Genomic DNA, 16,675 nt, shown 5'->3' on the forward strand with positions numbered 1-16,675 from the left:
TGTGCTGACAGTTCAGAGTCTGGAGCATGCTTCGGATTCAGATTCTCCCTCTCTCTCGCCCCCCCCCCACTCGTGCACTATCTCTTTCTGTCTCTCTAAAATAAATAAATGTAAAAATATGAAAAAAAATTTTAAGCAAAATATATAAAGTACTTATAAAATTCAACACCCCCCCAAAAAACAAATAATCCAATTAAGCATACTATATTAATCCATTTCCCTATTGATAGACATCACATACATGTATGCTTTTTCTTATCTTAGATTTATTAAGCTATTTGTGGCCTAATGACTTTCACATGCTTTTAAATGTTGGCTATATACCAGAGAGAAAAATGTATTTTCTGTATGAGAAATACAGAGTTAGAAATTTATACATAAATTTGAAATAATTTGTTCTATTATTCAAGTTCTACATTTTTATTTCTTTCTTAATCTTTTAAAAATATTGTTTAATGTTTGTTTATTTTTGAGTGGGAGAGAGAAAGTGGGAGCAGAAGAGCGGCAGAGAGAGAGGGAGACACAGAATCTGAGCTGTCAGCACAGAGACCGTCTCAGGGCTCAAACCCACAAACTATGAGATTATGACCTGAGCCAATGTCAGAAACTTAAGGACTGAGTCACCCAGGTGACCCTTCTCTTTCTTAATCTCAATTAAATTAGGTAAATATGTTAATCTTTGCCACTAAAACTGTATTCTCTTTAATTTCTACCTTCAGTCTTCCCCCAAAATACCTTTGAATTTTAAACATTTATAAATGCAGTGCATTCTTCTACAAGAAGAATGGAAATTTTAAAATCTAATTTAAAAAATGAAGGGAATAGTTATTCATAATTTCAACACTAAGTAATAACCACAATTAATATACCAGTGAATAGTGTTCCAGATTTCTATTTATGCATACAGTTAAAGAGAATTTACCTATACAAACTGTTTAAAAATAGTCTTAAAATAAAAATATCTTTACTGTATCATTTCATATTGAAACATACATCCATATATAACTTCTAACTATACAGAAATGTAAAAAGCTGAAAGTGAAAATGCTGTGATTTCCCTATAACTATTTATTTCATTCATACCTTTAAAGATATTTTATATTGTGTGAATTAACCACCAATTTTTCACACATAATACATATTATTTTATTGTATAATAATATATTTCATCAATGCTGTGTGACTATATTTAAAAATAATTTTTAAGATGCTGCAGTACATATACATTTTATACATATATATTTTTTGCATCTTTTTCTATTTTCATAAGGGAGGTGTCTAAATAAGTCATTTCTAAATAAAGGTGGGAATATTCAAAATGTTGACATATATTTTCAATTTGCCTTAGGATTATAAAATTTACACTTTAAGGGCCATGAGAGTGCATTTTCTCAGCGCTTTGTTGACGATATAGTTTATCATTATTTTTCATTTTTACAAAATGATAAAGGTAGAAGTAGAATCTCATTATTTTAGTTGAATTGTTCGATTACTAGTGAGCTTAAGCATCCATTTTTATGTCCATTGGCCATTTGTGCTTTTTCTGAAAAACGCATGCTCAGGCCCAGTCTTCCTCCTTTCCCCACTGAGGGTATTAATCTTTTCCTTTTTGCTTAGTCAGAGTTCTTTTTCATTTTTCGTCTTTTACATGGGGTCAGTTTGATTCAGGCTTTCATCTTTCCTTGCCTTATGGAGTGCATATATATTAATATATAATATATTCTCCATCAGTCCTTTAATTTCCTTCTCAGAAGCTGACTCCTTTTTCTCTCTCAGTCCTTTAATTTCCTTCTCAGAAGCTAACTGCTTTTCTCTCTCCCTCCCTCTTTCCTCTTTTCTCTCTAGTCTTCTCTTTGTTTCTTTCTCCCTTTGTTTCTCTCGCTCCCCCCCCCTTTTTTTTTTTCCACTACAGAAGTTTTTAATTTTGATGGAGTCGAATCTATCATTCTGGGCCTGGCGCCGCGTCAGCAGAGGGGGCGGGGAGGCGAGCGCGGAGCTGGGGGAGGGGACGGGGCTGGGAGGGGCGGGCCGAGCGGCAGCAGGAGTTGCTGGGAGTGCGCGCTTTGCGATCACTCAGCGGCGAAGGAGGCCCAGAGTCCTGAACGGCAGAGTCTTCCCTCGCGGCCTACACAGCCTTCTCTTCACTGGACAACCAGGGAACCGCAGTCTTCATCACAGAGGTACCGTGCTCTGCGCTCCCCGCTCGGTCCTGCCCAGCCTGCTGTGGCGGCGCCTCCTTCCTTCCTTCTTCCCTAGCTCTCTCTCTCGCCCGCCCGCGCCTTCCCAGTCTGCCTGCGTCACCGCGGCCGCCATGGCTGAGAACGGCGAGAGTAGCGGCCCCCCGCGCCCCTCCCGCGGCCCTGCTGCAGCCCAAGGCCCTGCCTCTGCCCCGGTCGAGCCCAAAATCATCAAAGTCACTGTGAAGACCCCCAAAGAGAAAGAGGAGTTCGCGGTGCCCGAGAATAGCTCAGTCCAGCAGTTTAAGGAAGCGATTTCAAAACGCTTCAAATCCCAAACCGATCAGCTAGTGTTGATTTTTGCCGGAAAAATCTTAAAAGATCAAGATACCTTGATCCAGCATGGCATCCATGATGGACTGACTGTTCATCTTGTAATTAAAAGCCAGAATCGACCTCAGGGCCAGTCCACACAGCCTAGTAATGCCGCGGGAACTAACACTACCTCCGCGTCGACTCCCAGGAGTAACTCCACATCTATTTCCACAAATAGCAACCCGTTTGGGCTGGGGAGCCTGGGAGGACTTGCAGGCCTTAGCAGTCTGGGCTTGAGCTCGACCAACTTCTCTGAGCTCCAGAACCAGATGCAGCAGCAGCTCCTGTCCAGCCCTGAAATGATGATCCAAATCATGGAAAATCCCTTTGTTCAGAGCATGCTTTCAAATCCTGATCTGATGAGGCAGCTCATAATGGCCAATCCACAGATGCAGCAGTTGATTCAGAGAAACCCAGAAATCAGTCACCTGCTCAACAACCCAGATATAATGAGGCAGACCCTTGAAATTGCCAGGAATCCAGCCATGATGCAAGAGATGATGAGAAATCAAGACCTGGCTCTCAGCAATCTCGAAAGCATCCCAGGTGGCTACAATGCTCTACGACGCATGTACACTGATATTCAAGAACCCATGCTGAATGCTGCACAAGAGCAGTTTGGAGGTAATCCGTTTGCCTCGGTGGGGAGCAGTTCCTCCTCCGGGGAAGGTACACAGCCTTCCCGCACAGAAAATCGAGATCCACTGCCTAATCCATGGGCACCACCACCTGCTACACAGAGTTCTGCGACCACCAGCACAACTACGAGCAGTGGTAGTGGGTCTGGCAGTAGCTCCAGCAGTGCTACTGGGAACACCGTGGCTGCAGCCAACTATGTCGCCAGCATCTTCAGTACTCCAGGAATGCAGAGCTTGCTGCAACAGATAACTGAAAATCCCCAACTGATCCAGAATATGCTGTCTGCACCCTACATGAGAAGCATGATGCAGTCGCTGAGCCAGAATCCAGATTTGGCTGCACAGATGATGCTGAATAGTCCAGTGTTTACTGCAAATCCTCAGTTGCAGGAGCAAATGCGCCCACAGCTCCCAGCTTTCCTGCAGCAGATGCAGAATCCAGACACACTGTCAGCCATGTCAAACCCAAGAGCAATGCAGGCTTTAATGCAGATCCAGCAGGGGCTACAGACATTAGCCACTGAAGCCCCTGGCCTCATTCCAAGCTTCACTCCAGGTGTGGGGGTAGGCGTGCTAGGAACCGCCATAGGCCCTGTAGGCCCGGTCACACCCATAGGCCCCATAGGTCCCATAGTCCCATTTACCCCCATAGGCCCCATTGGGCCCATAGGACCCACTGGCCCTGCAGGCCCTGGCTCCACCAGCTCTGGTGGTCCTCCTGGGCCCACTGTGTCTAGCTCTACACCGAGTGAAACCAATAGCCCTACATCAGAATCTGGACCCAACCAGCAGTTCATTCAGCAAATGGTACAGGCTCTGGCTGGTGCAAGTCCTCCACAGCTACCGAATCCAGAAGTCAGATTTCAGCAACAACTGGAACAGCTCAATGCAATGGGGTTCTTAAATCATGAGGCAAACTTGCAGGCTCTAATTGCAACAGGAGGTGACATCAATGCAGCCATTGAGAGGCTGCTGGGGTCCCAGCCATCATAATTACATTTCTGTACCTTGAGAAAAATGTATCTTATTTTTGATAATGGCTCTTAAATCTTTAAACACACACGAAATTGTGCTTTGCTTTCATTTTGATTCTTTTAAGTCTGTCTAGTTATGACTCTAATATGCATTTTAAGGTGGAATCCATCCCTCTGTCCCTCCATCCTGTACTATCCTCCCTCCCTCCCTCCCTCCCTTCCTTCCTTCCTTCCTCACTCCCTTCCTCCCTCCCTTCCTTCCTTTCCTCCCTCCCTCCCTGTTTTGAATGGTGGTAATCAATGCTGTTTCACTCAGAGGTGTTGCATGCAGTCACTTCCCTTTATTCTGCTTTTATTGTGGTTTTTGGATACCGGTATCAACCTTCACAGTTGGGTGAATAAGTTTTGTCCTACAGATGTCCACTTTATTTGCATTATAAACATTAGACTATGATAGTAATTTAATGTAGAATGAAAATAATTAAAAACAGAATCAAACTATTTGAAGCTCTCTAATTTGTGGTACAATATTGCTTATTGTGACTTTGGCATGTATTTTTGCTAGCAAAATGCTGTAAGATTTATACCATTCTTTGCTCTTTTTTGCTATATTTGTACACAGTACAGTAAGCACAATTGGAACTGTACATCCAGAAATATTACAGCAGATTCTAAGCAGAACATGTGTAACTAAGGTGAGAAAGAATATAAGAAGTATTTCTGGAGCTAGGTATATCTCAAAATTTTGTGGAATCTTACAGCATCTTTGATAAACTCAGTGAAAATGTTGGCTAGGCAAGTTCAGTTAAAATATAGTAGAAATGTTTATCCTGGTATCTCTAAGTATATATTTAATTGTACAGAAAACTTACAGTGTGACATTGTGTCAACATTTTCAAATTAACTGTATATGACCTTAATTTGTGCAGCCTGAAGGATCAGTGTAGTAATGCCAGGAAAGTGCTTTTTACCTAAGACTTCTTCTCAGCTTATCCCATAAAGAGACCTTAAATAAGCATTTTGATCTGCAATTGGAAATGTAAGTTTCACTGAAAAGTGTCATGTGATGTTTGCATTACTTTTACCTGCTATGTATAAAGGAAACTGTATCTTTTGACTCTTATTGGTTATTTCTCTTGTGCACAGGGAAAAATGCATTAAAATGACTAAAAAAATAAAAAAAATTAAAAATGGATAAATCTTTCCTTTTTTGCCTTCTGGCTCTAGGATCATGTTTAGTAGGATTGCCCCACCCCAAGATTATATAAATCTTATATTTCTCTAATTTTAATGGTTTTGTTTAAAAAAATTCCTTGCCCTATCTGGAACTATTCTGATGTATGAATTTAGGTATTTCAACTTTTTTTCCCCAAACGGTTAGTCCATTCTTAGCCCGTAATTATCTTGTTCCCCATCCCCCCATTTGATATGTTATATACTTATGTATATGTGTCTATATAAATGTGTAAGTGTATATACACACATACACACACACATTTCTCTGTTTGAATACTCTTCAGTACCGCTTAATATTGTAGTCCTAGTCCACCAGACTGTATTTACTAAGTTAGAAATAGAACTTCATATGTGTTTGGGTAAGTCTTCTATTGATTTTTTTATTTTTATTTTTCACAGTTTTCTGATGATTCTGACACATTTATTTTACCAGATTAATTACACAGTTAATAGCCCCCCTCCAAGTAAAGTTTGATTGGGATCATCTTAAATTGATATGATGTTAGGAACTACAGAATTGCCATGCTTTCCAGAAAAATACATTACCTCATTTAAAAAAATGTTTTATGTCCTTCAAGAAAGTTTTATGTATTTATGTCCTATATAATTTATGATAAATATATTCTTAGGACAGACATACAGGAAATAATACTGTGATTGGGAGCTCTTACTCAATATGTTACCTATATGGTTATTTTTGCTGTATAGGGGAAGATTGTATTTTCATAAATTAAGTTTAAATTCCACTTTACTGAAATTTATTAATTTTGGAGATATCCGGTTGATCCTTTTGAGTTATTTCTGGTAAGCAATCTGATCAATTATAACTTACAATAGTATATTTCTCCTTTTCAAAATTTATAACATAGTTTCTGGCTGCATGTGTTAAACTCTTCCAGAATAGTGCTAAATAATAAAAGCGCCAGTGGCATTCTCATTTTCCAGTTTTAACCAGACTGTGTTTGCTGTAGCAGTTCTAAATTGCATTAGAAAAAAAAGCATTCCTGTATGAGATGGTCAAATAAGTTTACAAAGTGCTGTATACAGTAGCCCCTCTTAGAGAGTCACTGTGCCATAAATATTGACTAGTATTATTTTATAAGGAGTATGTTGTTCAGTTTAAGAATAAAAACTACTTAACTTTGTTTAATTCAACATTTCCCAAGCCTGTTTAAGAAATACCTTTTTTTCTTTTAAACACACCTAAAAATATTTGGCCCATTAGTGTTTTTTGCCAAGGTTTTTTGCAAAATGTTTATATGTTTTTACATTTGATCTTTGCCAAAAGGCCAAGAAGTGATATATCTATTTTTTAATACATTTTTTTTCTCCTGAAAAGATCCAGGTCTTTAACCTATTAATTCTATTTTTTTCTTTATAGTTCATTAATTTTTGTTTATGATTTTATTTACTCTTTTTAATTTTAGTTACTCTTTATCTCTTACATGTTATGAGTTTTTTATAGTTCTGTTTTTGTTTTGGGTTTTCTTGTTATTAATTCACAGTTTATCTACTTATTCATTATTGAATCAAGAAAGATATATCTTAACCTGCTATCTCTTGACCTCAAATAAAAGTGGAGCACTTCTTACATGCTTTTACTGTTTACTTGGTTGCCACTCATTCCCTAAGTTTATACTGTACAGTTAGATGTTGTAAGTGTACATTGCTGGCTCCGTGATCCAGAAGGATGAGGTAATGGGATGGGAAGTAGGGCCAGGGGCAATCCTAGCAGAAGTTCACTTCAAAACCCCTTTCTACATTTGCTCTTTTGACCTCTCCATATGTTGTATCATATATACTCTCTCTGTTTGGGGGCGGGGGGCAGGGAGAGTGAATACATAGCCTTGCTGGTTCAAGGACTCTTGTGTCACTTCAAGCCCACTATGTTTATTGAGAAACCGTTATCAGAGACTGAGCTTGCCCTTTCAGGAGGTAGCCTGCTCCAGTTTCTGTTGATCTGCATTGTCAAAATAGCAACAAATAGAGTAATTCCTGTCAGGGCCTGGAGTTAGGTTATCAGGAGAGCCATTTAGCCTGTGTCTCATGTTCACAAAGGGACTTAAAATCAGAATTTTTACATTATCCTCAAATGAAGTGATTATTCCAGCTACAGAGCCAGATCAACATGATGGAAAATGTTCAACATACTGCTTAATTTTCTAAATGTAAAAATTTTAAACTATATAGTAATTTTGATATTCCTAATTTGGCATTATTTTATTTTAAAAACATTAGGAGACTTAAATAAGATAGAATTTACTTAGGCTTCCCTCATCTTATGAGAGGTTTTCATCCTGGTCTTTTTCACTACCTGCTCATCACCTCTAGTCAATGCTCTTTAAAATTAGGTGATATTAGTGGGTTTCTTTAAGGATTTTATTAGTATATCACAGAACTTATTCAGATTGGTGGTACTCTTCAACCTTGCTGCATCAGCATCATGTCTGAGGGAAATTCCATGAGAGTTATGCTGCCCTGACTATACAGGTTTTGCTCCGTGTTTGTTTCTCTGTGGTCTTTCTTGTTCATTTGTGGGAGGAAGGGCAAGAATTTGTGACCTATCCTAATGTTACCATCTTATAAGTCTGTTAGGATACTTAGGAGAAAAGCAATTTTCTAAAAAATAGTAAAGAAAAGCATGATTTGGCAAACATCAGATAAACAGCTTCATCAGATGGTATACATGCATACCTAGATATTAGACACTTTAATGATAGATAAAAATCTTGGCACAAGCTCCTCTAAACCAACAAACTCAAAATTGGATAAGCCACCCACAAAAAAGGATTGTTTCTCCTAACATAACATGGGAAACATTTATCAAATGGATATGTATTAGGGCAAACAGTTCTAGCAGTACTGAGGTACTTCCTAAATGTACTTTCAAAATCCCACTTCAAAACATGACCATGTAGATTAGCACATGTAAGGTAATTTCAGAAAAGATTCTATAATTCATTATTAAAAGAACAGTTGATGAATGTGAAACAAATTTAAAAAAGATGATTAGTTGGCCCTGGTATGGATTTAACAGGATTGTCTTACCAGACTAAATTTCTGTTATACTGGGGTAATAATAATAGCTAATATATTTATGGTTATATTCACTTTTCATAACCCTATAAGATAGTACTATTATTATCCAACCCAGCTTATAGATAAGGAAAAAACTAAAAGAGGTTAAGTAATTTTACAGGGTCACATCACTATTAAGTGACAGAATCAAAATTTAATCCTATTTCTGATTGCAGAGTATGCACTTAACCAGTTCTCTATTCCACTTACCCCTGAAACAAACTATACTGGCCTATGTATCATAAGAGATATTACAATACATACCAGCTCTCCTCCTGGGTGTTGTTGAGGAGACATATTATCTGTTTTTAAATGAATACATCTCTGCTTCTATTCATCCTGGAGTAGGTTACATAAATATGCATGTGTGAGAATCGACTATGAAACAATAACTAGAATTTGGAGCTTTGCCTTTCTGACCTTTAAATTGTGGCTAATATTTGAAACTGTCTTCCCTTTAATACTTCTGTCCACAGTTGCCTAATACCTATTGTATATCTCCAAATTGGCAGTCCCATGGGCCACTTGTGCTTCAGCTGCTCTAGAGGATGCCTGTCTTTTATTGAGTTGCCTCCTGGAGACCTCCAAAGGCAATAAACATTGTTTACCTCACCATGGCATTTGACAGTTTCTCAAAATGTTCTTGAGAATAAAATGGAGTAATATGAGCTAGATGATAGGATACACAGGATAGGAGATCGGTTAGTAATTTGAATTGACTGTGTTCAGCAGTGTCTCAATGTAGACAAGGAGTTTCCAATTTCAGTTCTATCCCATTGAAATTATTTTTCAATGGCTATCATGAAAGCATAAAATAGCTTGTTCATTCCATTGCAAATAGAATAGACTTAGAAAGCAGAATAAATGTACTGGATGTTGTTACAAGAACCAAAACCTCCTTAGTAGGCTGAAGGAAAAAAATAGCCAAATTTAGTAGGATTAAATTGAATAGGATCAAATGTGAGGTCTTGTATCAAAAATTCATAGCATATGTGCAGAAGACTCAGTGGTTTTAACTTACCATGACTTCAACTTGCACCAACTATGTGATGTCCCAGTGCACACATGTAATGAAATCTTAGGTTCCATTAATAGAGACATGGTGTCCAGGACAAAGAACACTTTTGTAATATTTTATTCTGTGCTTGATAGCTCACGTGAGAGATTTGGATCATTTCAGAGTGCCACAATTAAGATGGACACAGACAATCTAGAAAGTGACCAAGATAGTGACTCATTTACAGACACACAACAATTATTGAAAGGGCCAAGAATATCTTAGTCGAAGGACTGGCATTTGTGGATAATTTCTTCAAACAATTTAAATCTTATAAGAGAGGTAACGTTTACTCATGTAGCTCCAAAGGGCAGATCAATTCAAATGTTCCAAGAAGTCGGGATTTTGGCTTACTGTTAGAAACTTTCTACCCATTAATTAAAGATACTCCCCTCTCTAGAGCTATTTAACAGAAACTCATTTAACAGAAATGTTCAAGAATGGTTTTATGCATCAGGTAGAACTTTGAATAAGATCTCCAATATTCCTTCCAAAGCTAGTCTTCTCCCAGTGGACTTTAAAGCTTCTCATTGAGGTTGAAAGGCCTAGGATCAAAGTTGTTCTAGAATGATGTCATGTTATAGATTATCCGGCATTTCTTAGTTTAGTAAACACCAACTCAGAAGTAGCCTGTACACCTCTGATGACAAAAAAATCTGAGTAAATCCAATATTCATTTTTTTTTCTTGGTGCTACCCATGGGGAAATGACTCAAACTGCAAGATCTTTTTGTTTTTCCTTTTTAAAAAATAGTTTATTGTCATATTGGTTTCCATATAACACCCAGTGCTCTTCCCCACAAGTTCCCGCCTCCATTACCATCACCTCCCTTCCTCCTCCCCCTCCCCCTTCAACCCTCAGTTCTTTTTCAGTATTCAATAGTCTCTCAGGGTTTGCATCCCTCTCTCCCCCCAAGTCTCTTTCCTCCTTCCCCTCCCCATGGTCCTCCATTAGATTTCTCCTGTTCTTCTGTTAGACCTATGAGTGCAAACATATGGTTTGCTTATTTCGCTTAGCATAACACCCTCAAGGTTAGGGACCTCATCAAGATAAAAAGTTTCTGCAATGCAAAAGAAACAATCAAGTAAACTAATAGGCAACCAATGGAATGGGAAAAGATAGTTGCAAATGACATATCAGGTAAAGGGCTAGTATCCAAAATCTACAAGGAACTCACCAAACTCCACACCCCAAAAATGAATAAACTAGTGAAGAAATGGGCAGAAGATATAAACAGACACTTCTCCAAAGAGGACATCCAGATGGCCTACAGGGACATGAAATGATGCTTAGCATCACTCATCATCAGGGAAATACAAATCAAAACCACACTGAGATACCACCTCACGCCAGTCAGAGTGGCTAAAATGAGCAAGATCTTAAACTCAATGTCAGAAAATGTTGACAGCTTGGAGAGAAGAAATTGGAGATGCCTGAGGTCAAAGGACTCTGGTTTGATGGTGAAGGTTACAAGTGTACTCTGACCTCCTGATTCTCTTGTTAATATTCTGCTACGTTTTGTCATTTACAGTGGTGGTTAAAGTAATGGAAGGAAGCTGAAAGTAAGAGTGGAATGCAAGATGTGATAGCAGGGTACATATATATTCTTTATCCCATATGTAATTTTCTAGTTAGATTGATCCTTTTGGAGAAGAAGAAAGGAAGTTTGTACTGTATTTCCCATGACACCTTGGGTTTCATAATGTCAAATAAATTCAATGTAGGATTTTTTAAAAAATAAGCTCTATACCCAACATGGGGCTTGAATTCAGCCCTGAGGTCAAGACTCACATGTTCTTCTGACTGAATTAGCCAGGCACCTTGAACTTACGATTTTGATTCATTATGCTTTATATTCCTTATAAGTTGCCCAAGAACTCCAAAGTGTCTGGAAAAGAGCATCATGGTACTGGGGACAGGCTAAAACATCAATTTCCTTATTTCAGGAATGTCAATTGAATCTTAAATATGTAAAGTATGTATGTGTGTCTGTGTAACTTTGCTTTTGCCAGCTAAATCAAGATCCCATTCACATACTCTTATACTGACAGCCTGCCTTTACACATTCCTCACATAAATGTTTGCCTTTTTCATGGGCCTTGAGCTGGGTTAACCATGTATCATGTGACCAGATGCCATGGGAAAATTTTCTTGGCCTTCTTGCTTAACTTACACCCCTGCTCTCGTTTTTAGATGTATTCCTGTGTCTAAATGGCTTGAGCCTCTATGACTTCTTTTTAAATAATCTTTTATTTTATACTAATTTTAAAGGAAAATTGCAAAGAGTTCCCATATAGGCCATACCATGCTTCTCCTACTTTTCATATCTTTAGTACAGTATAGGTTATAATTAGTGAAGCAGTGTTGATAAATTATTAACTTAAGTCCAAACTTTATTCATATTTCCTTAGTTTTAACTTATGTTCTTCTTCTGTCCCAGTATCCCATCCAGGATATCACCTTGCATAGTCATCATGTTCCCTTAGATTCCTTTTGGCTGTGGCAGTTTCTCAGACTTGCCTTGTTTCTGATTATCTTGATAAATTTGAGGAATATTAGTCAGATATTTTGTGGAATGTCCCCCAATTGGGACTTGTGTGATATTTTTCTCATGATTAAACTGGGGTTATGGATATGGGGGAGGAAGATTGCAGAGATTAAGTAGCATATTCATCAAACAGTATCAAGCATACCTATGATTGCCCTGACTAGTCACTAGTGATCTTCACCTTGTTCACCAAGCTTGAGGTAGAGTCTCTCAGTTTTATGCACTGTGAAGTTACTTTTTCCCTCCTTTCAAGACTGTACTCTTTAGAAAGAAGTTACTGTGTGCAGTCCACACTTATGAGGAGTTATGCTTACCCTCCTTGAGAATAAAGCATCTAAATAATTTATTAGGGATATTTCTGCACAAGAGATTTGCCTTTCCCTTCATTTTATTCATTTATTAATGTATTTATATGAGTAAAAAGTCATAGATCTTTATTTTATACTTTGGATTATAATTTAATACTACTTTATTTAATTTGTTGTTCAAACTATTCCAAGTTTGACCATTGGGTGCTCTTTCAGGTTGACTTCTAAGGACTTTTTAAAAAGTTTTTATTTAAATTTCAGTTAACATACAGTATATTAGTTTCAGATGTACAATATAGTAATTCAGCAGTTCCATGTATCACCCAGTGCTCATCACAAAAGGGCACTCCTTTATTTCCATCACATATTTAACCCATGTCCCAACCACCTCCCTCTGGTAACCATCAGTTTGTTCTCTATAGTTAAGAGTCTGATTCTTGATATACCTGTCTTTCACTTTGCTGATTTATTTCTTAAATTCTACATATAAGTGAAATCATATGGCATTTGTCTTTCTTTGACTTATTTCACTTAACATAGTACTCTCTAGCTCCATCCATGTCCTTGCAAATGGAAAGATTTTATTCTTTTTGTGGCTGAGTAATATTTCACTTTGTGTGTGTGTGTGTGTGTGTGTGTGTGTGTGTGTGTATGTGTTTGTGTGTATCACATCTTCTTTGTCCATTCATCAGTCAATGGCCACTTGGGCAATTTCCATAATTTGGCTATTGTAGATAATGCTGCTATAAATATCAGGGTACATGTATCCTTTTGAATTAGTCTTTTATATTTTTTGGGTAAATACCAAGTAGCGCAATTGCTGGATTATAAAGTAGTTCTATTTTTACCTTTTCGAGAAAACTACAAACTGTTTTCCAGAATGATTGCACCAGTTTGCATTCCCAGCAACAGTGCAAGTGTTCCTTTTTTTGCACATCCTCGCCAACACCTGTTGTTAACAACAGGGTTGTGTTGTGTTGTGTTGTTTATTTTAGCTATTCTGACAGTTGTCAGGTAGCATTGTAGTTTTGATATGCATTTTGCTGATGATAACTGATGATGAGCATGTTTTCATGTGTCTATTGGTCGTCTGTATCTTCTTTGTTCATGTCTTCTGCCCAGTTTATAGTTGAGTTATTTGTTTCTTGAGTGTTGAGTTTCTTGAGTGTTTAAGTTCTTTATATATTTTGGATAGTAGTCCTTTACAGCATATGTCACTTGCAAATATCTTCTCCCAATCCATAGGTTGCCTTTTAGTTTTGTTGAGTGTTTCGTTCACTGTGTAGAAGCTTACTTTGATGTAGTCCCAATAGTTCATTTTTGCTTTGGTTTCCCTTGCTTCAGGAGACATATCTAGAAAAATGTTGCTATGCTTAATGTAAAGAAGTTCCTGCCTGTGTTCTCTTCCAGTAATTTTTATGGTTTCAAGTCTCACATTTAGGTCTTTCATCCATTTTGAATTTATTTTTGTCTATGGTGTAAGAAATGGTCCAGATTCATTCTTTTGCAGGTAGCGAACCAGTTTTGCCACCATTTGTTGAAGGAGCAGTCTTTTTCCCATTGGATATTTTTTCCTGCTTTGTCAAAGATTAATTGACCATACAAGTGTGGGTTCATTTCTGGGTTTTCTATTCTGTTCCATTGATCTATGTGTCTATTTTTATGCCAGTACCATACTGTTTTGATTACTACAGTTTTGTAATATAGTTTGAAGTCAGGAATTGTGATTCCTCCAAGTGTACTTTTCTTATTCAAGATTGATTGGCTATTAGTTGACTCCCAAGAACTTTTAACAAACATTCATTTTTTTTTCTTAGCATTTTCTTATTTCTGGCACCACAAAATTCTCCTAGTTCATTTGTATATTTCTTGGCTCACTTCTCCCAGGGACCATAGTTCCATTTACTGGACAATGATATTAGAAACCAAGACCTGGGTAGTAGATATGCTTGTTACTACTGGGACTTCATTGCTTCTAGGCCCTCTAAGCTGCCAGGGCAAGGAAATATGTGTGCATACTAACCTATGTACCTATATATAGATATATAAATATTTCTTATGTATGTAATAATCTGTATCTATATTAAGCTAAATATGAGCTCTTCCTGATGTCTCCAATTCTAATCCATCACATAAAAGAAAACATTAATAATCTATATGGATAATTCAAGCCTCCTTTCCTTATTTATCTGAAACATACCTCTATAAAAGTAAAAAACTTGCCTGCTATATCTGCCATCCATTTACTTGATTGTTCAATTCTAGGATACATTTACAGCAATATCTGAATTGTTAACTCCTACCCCTTGAGAAACAACTTTATCAACTGGAATACAGTGTTGATGTATAGCTTTTGCTTAGAGATTCCACTTATTTCCAATGTTACTTAAATCAGCACCATACTCCTCATACCCTTCAGTAAAGTTTTTTCATAAATTTATAATACAGTTTTATTGTTTTGTCACATTCTACATTCCATCCTGGCATGCCCTAACCTCCTAAATGATTTTTTAATGTTGCTTACATTAAGATGTACCATTACAATAAAATATATATAATAGTTTTATAGTCTTAAAATGTCTTCTGTGTTTACCTATTCAACCTCTAAACCCTTGTAACCACTGAACTTTTTATTATCACTGCAGTCGTATAGTTGGAATCATACAGTATACAGCCTTATCAGAATGGCTTCTTTCACTTAGCAATATGCAGTTAAGATTTGTTGGTGTCACTTTGTGGCTTTTTATACCTCATTTCTTTTTAATCACTGAGTAATATTTAATAGTATTAGTGTACCAGAGTTTATCCATTTACTTATTGAAGGACATACTGGTTGCTTCTAGTGGGCAATTATGAATATATTTGCTATAAATATTCACTTGTGGTTATTCTCTTTGACTTGGTTTCCCATTTTCCATACACATATTTATTTTTTAGCCTTAAAAAATAATTATTATATAGCCAAATCATGGAAAGAGCCTAAATGTCCATCACCTGATGAATAGATCAAGAAGATGTGGTATATATATACAATGGAGTACTATATGGCAATGAGGAAGAATGACATATGGCCATTTGTAGCAGAGTGGATGGACCTTAAGGGTGTCATGCTAAGCAAAATAAGTCAGGCAGAGAAGGAAATGCACTCATAGGTCTAACAGGTCAAACCTAACAGAGGACCATAGGGAGAGGAAGGGGGAAAGAGAGCTGGGGATAGTGAGGACACAAATCAGGAGAGACTATTGAATACTGAAAATAAACCATGAACTGAATGGGGAGGGGGAGGGAGAGAAGGGGGTGATGGTCATGGTAGGGGACACTTGTGGGAGAAGCACTGGGTGTTATATGGAAACTAATTTGAAAATAAACTATTAAAAATAATTAGTATAAAAGGAAAATATACTTATAAAACAAATTTAAAATATAATGAAGAAATTAAGACAAATACCTCATAACCAGAGATAACCAATATAATTTTAATATTTTACCCAGGTTTATATATTTTTAAATTATATAATTTTTAAATTTGATATAATGTAAATGCAGGTTGTTCAATCTTTTAAATTTAACTTTTTCTCATAACCATTTTTCTTTCATTCCTAGATTTTCACTTTTTTTATAGTAGTTTATTGCCAAATTGGTTTCCATATAACACCATGTGCTTCTCCCCAAAAGTGCCCTCCTTCCATGACCATCACCCCCTTCCCCTCTCCCCCTCCCCTTTCAGCCCTCGGTTCATTTTCAGTATTCAATCATCTCTCATTATTTGTGTCCCTCTCTCTCCCCAACTCTCTTTCCCCCTTCCTCTCCCTATGATCCTCTGTTAGGTTTCTCCTGTTAGACCTATGAGTATAAACATGGTATCTGTCATCCTCAGCTTGACTTATTTCACTTAGCATGACACCCTCGAGGTCCATCTACTTTGCTACAAATGGCATATTTCATTCTTTCTCATTGCCATGTAGTACTCCATTGTATATATATATATATATACACACCACATCTTCTTGATCCATTCATCAGGTGATGGACATTTGGGCTCTTTCCTTGATTTGGCTATTGTAGAATGTGCCTCTATGAACATTGCGGTACATGTGCCCCTATGCATTAGCACTTCTGTATCCCTTGGGTATATTCCTAGCAGTGCTATTGGTGGGTCATAGGAGAGTTCTATTGATAGTTTTCTGAGGTACCTCCACACTGTTTTCCAGAGCGGCTGCACCAGTTTACATTCCCACCAACAGTGTAGGAGGGTGTCTGTCTCTCCACAACCTCGCCAGCATC

The 16,675-nt window shown here is 37.4% G+C and overlaps 1 protein-coding gene across 1 annotated transcript; it reads left to right on the forward strand.

Annotated features, from left to right (window-relative positions):
* Nucleotides 1–2,044: 2,044 nt before the first annotated feature.
* On the forward strand, nt 2,045–5,359 carry UBQLN2 (ubiquilin 2). Its single transcript, XM_029930766.1, has one exon. The coding sequence runs from the start codon at nt 2,312–2,314 to the stop codon at nt 4,181–4,183; it is 1,872 nt and encodes a 623-aa protein (XP_029786626.1). The 5' UTR covers nt 2,045–2,311; the 3' UTR covers nt 4,184–5,359.
* The last annotated feature ends 11,316 nt before the right edge of the window (nt 5,360–16,675 follow it).

Source organism: Suricata suricatta, chromosome X, assembly GCF_006229205.1.
Source record: "Suricata suricatta isolate VVHF042 chromosome X, meerkat_22Aug2017_6uvM2_HiC, whole genome shotgun sequence".
Taxonomy (NCBI): domain Eukaryota; kingdom Metazoa; phylum Chordata; class Mammalia; order Carnivora; family Herpestidae; genus Suricata; species Suricata suricatta.

Excerpts from the sequence above, each read along its gene's own strand:
- UBQLN2 (XM_029930766.1), top strand. The coding sequence starts at position 2,312 with ATGGCTGAGAACGGCGAGAGTAGCGGCCCCCCGCGCCCCTCCCGCGGC.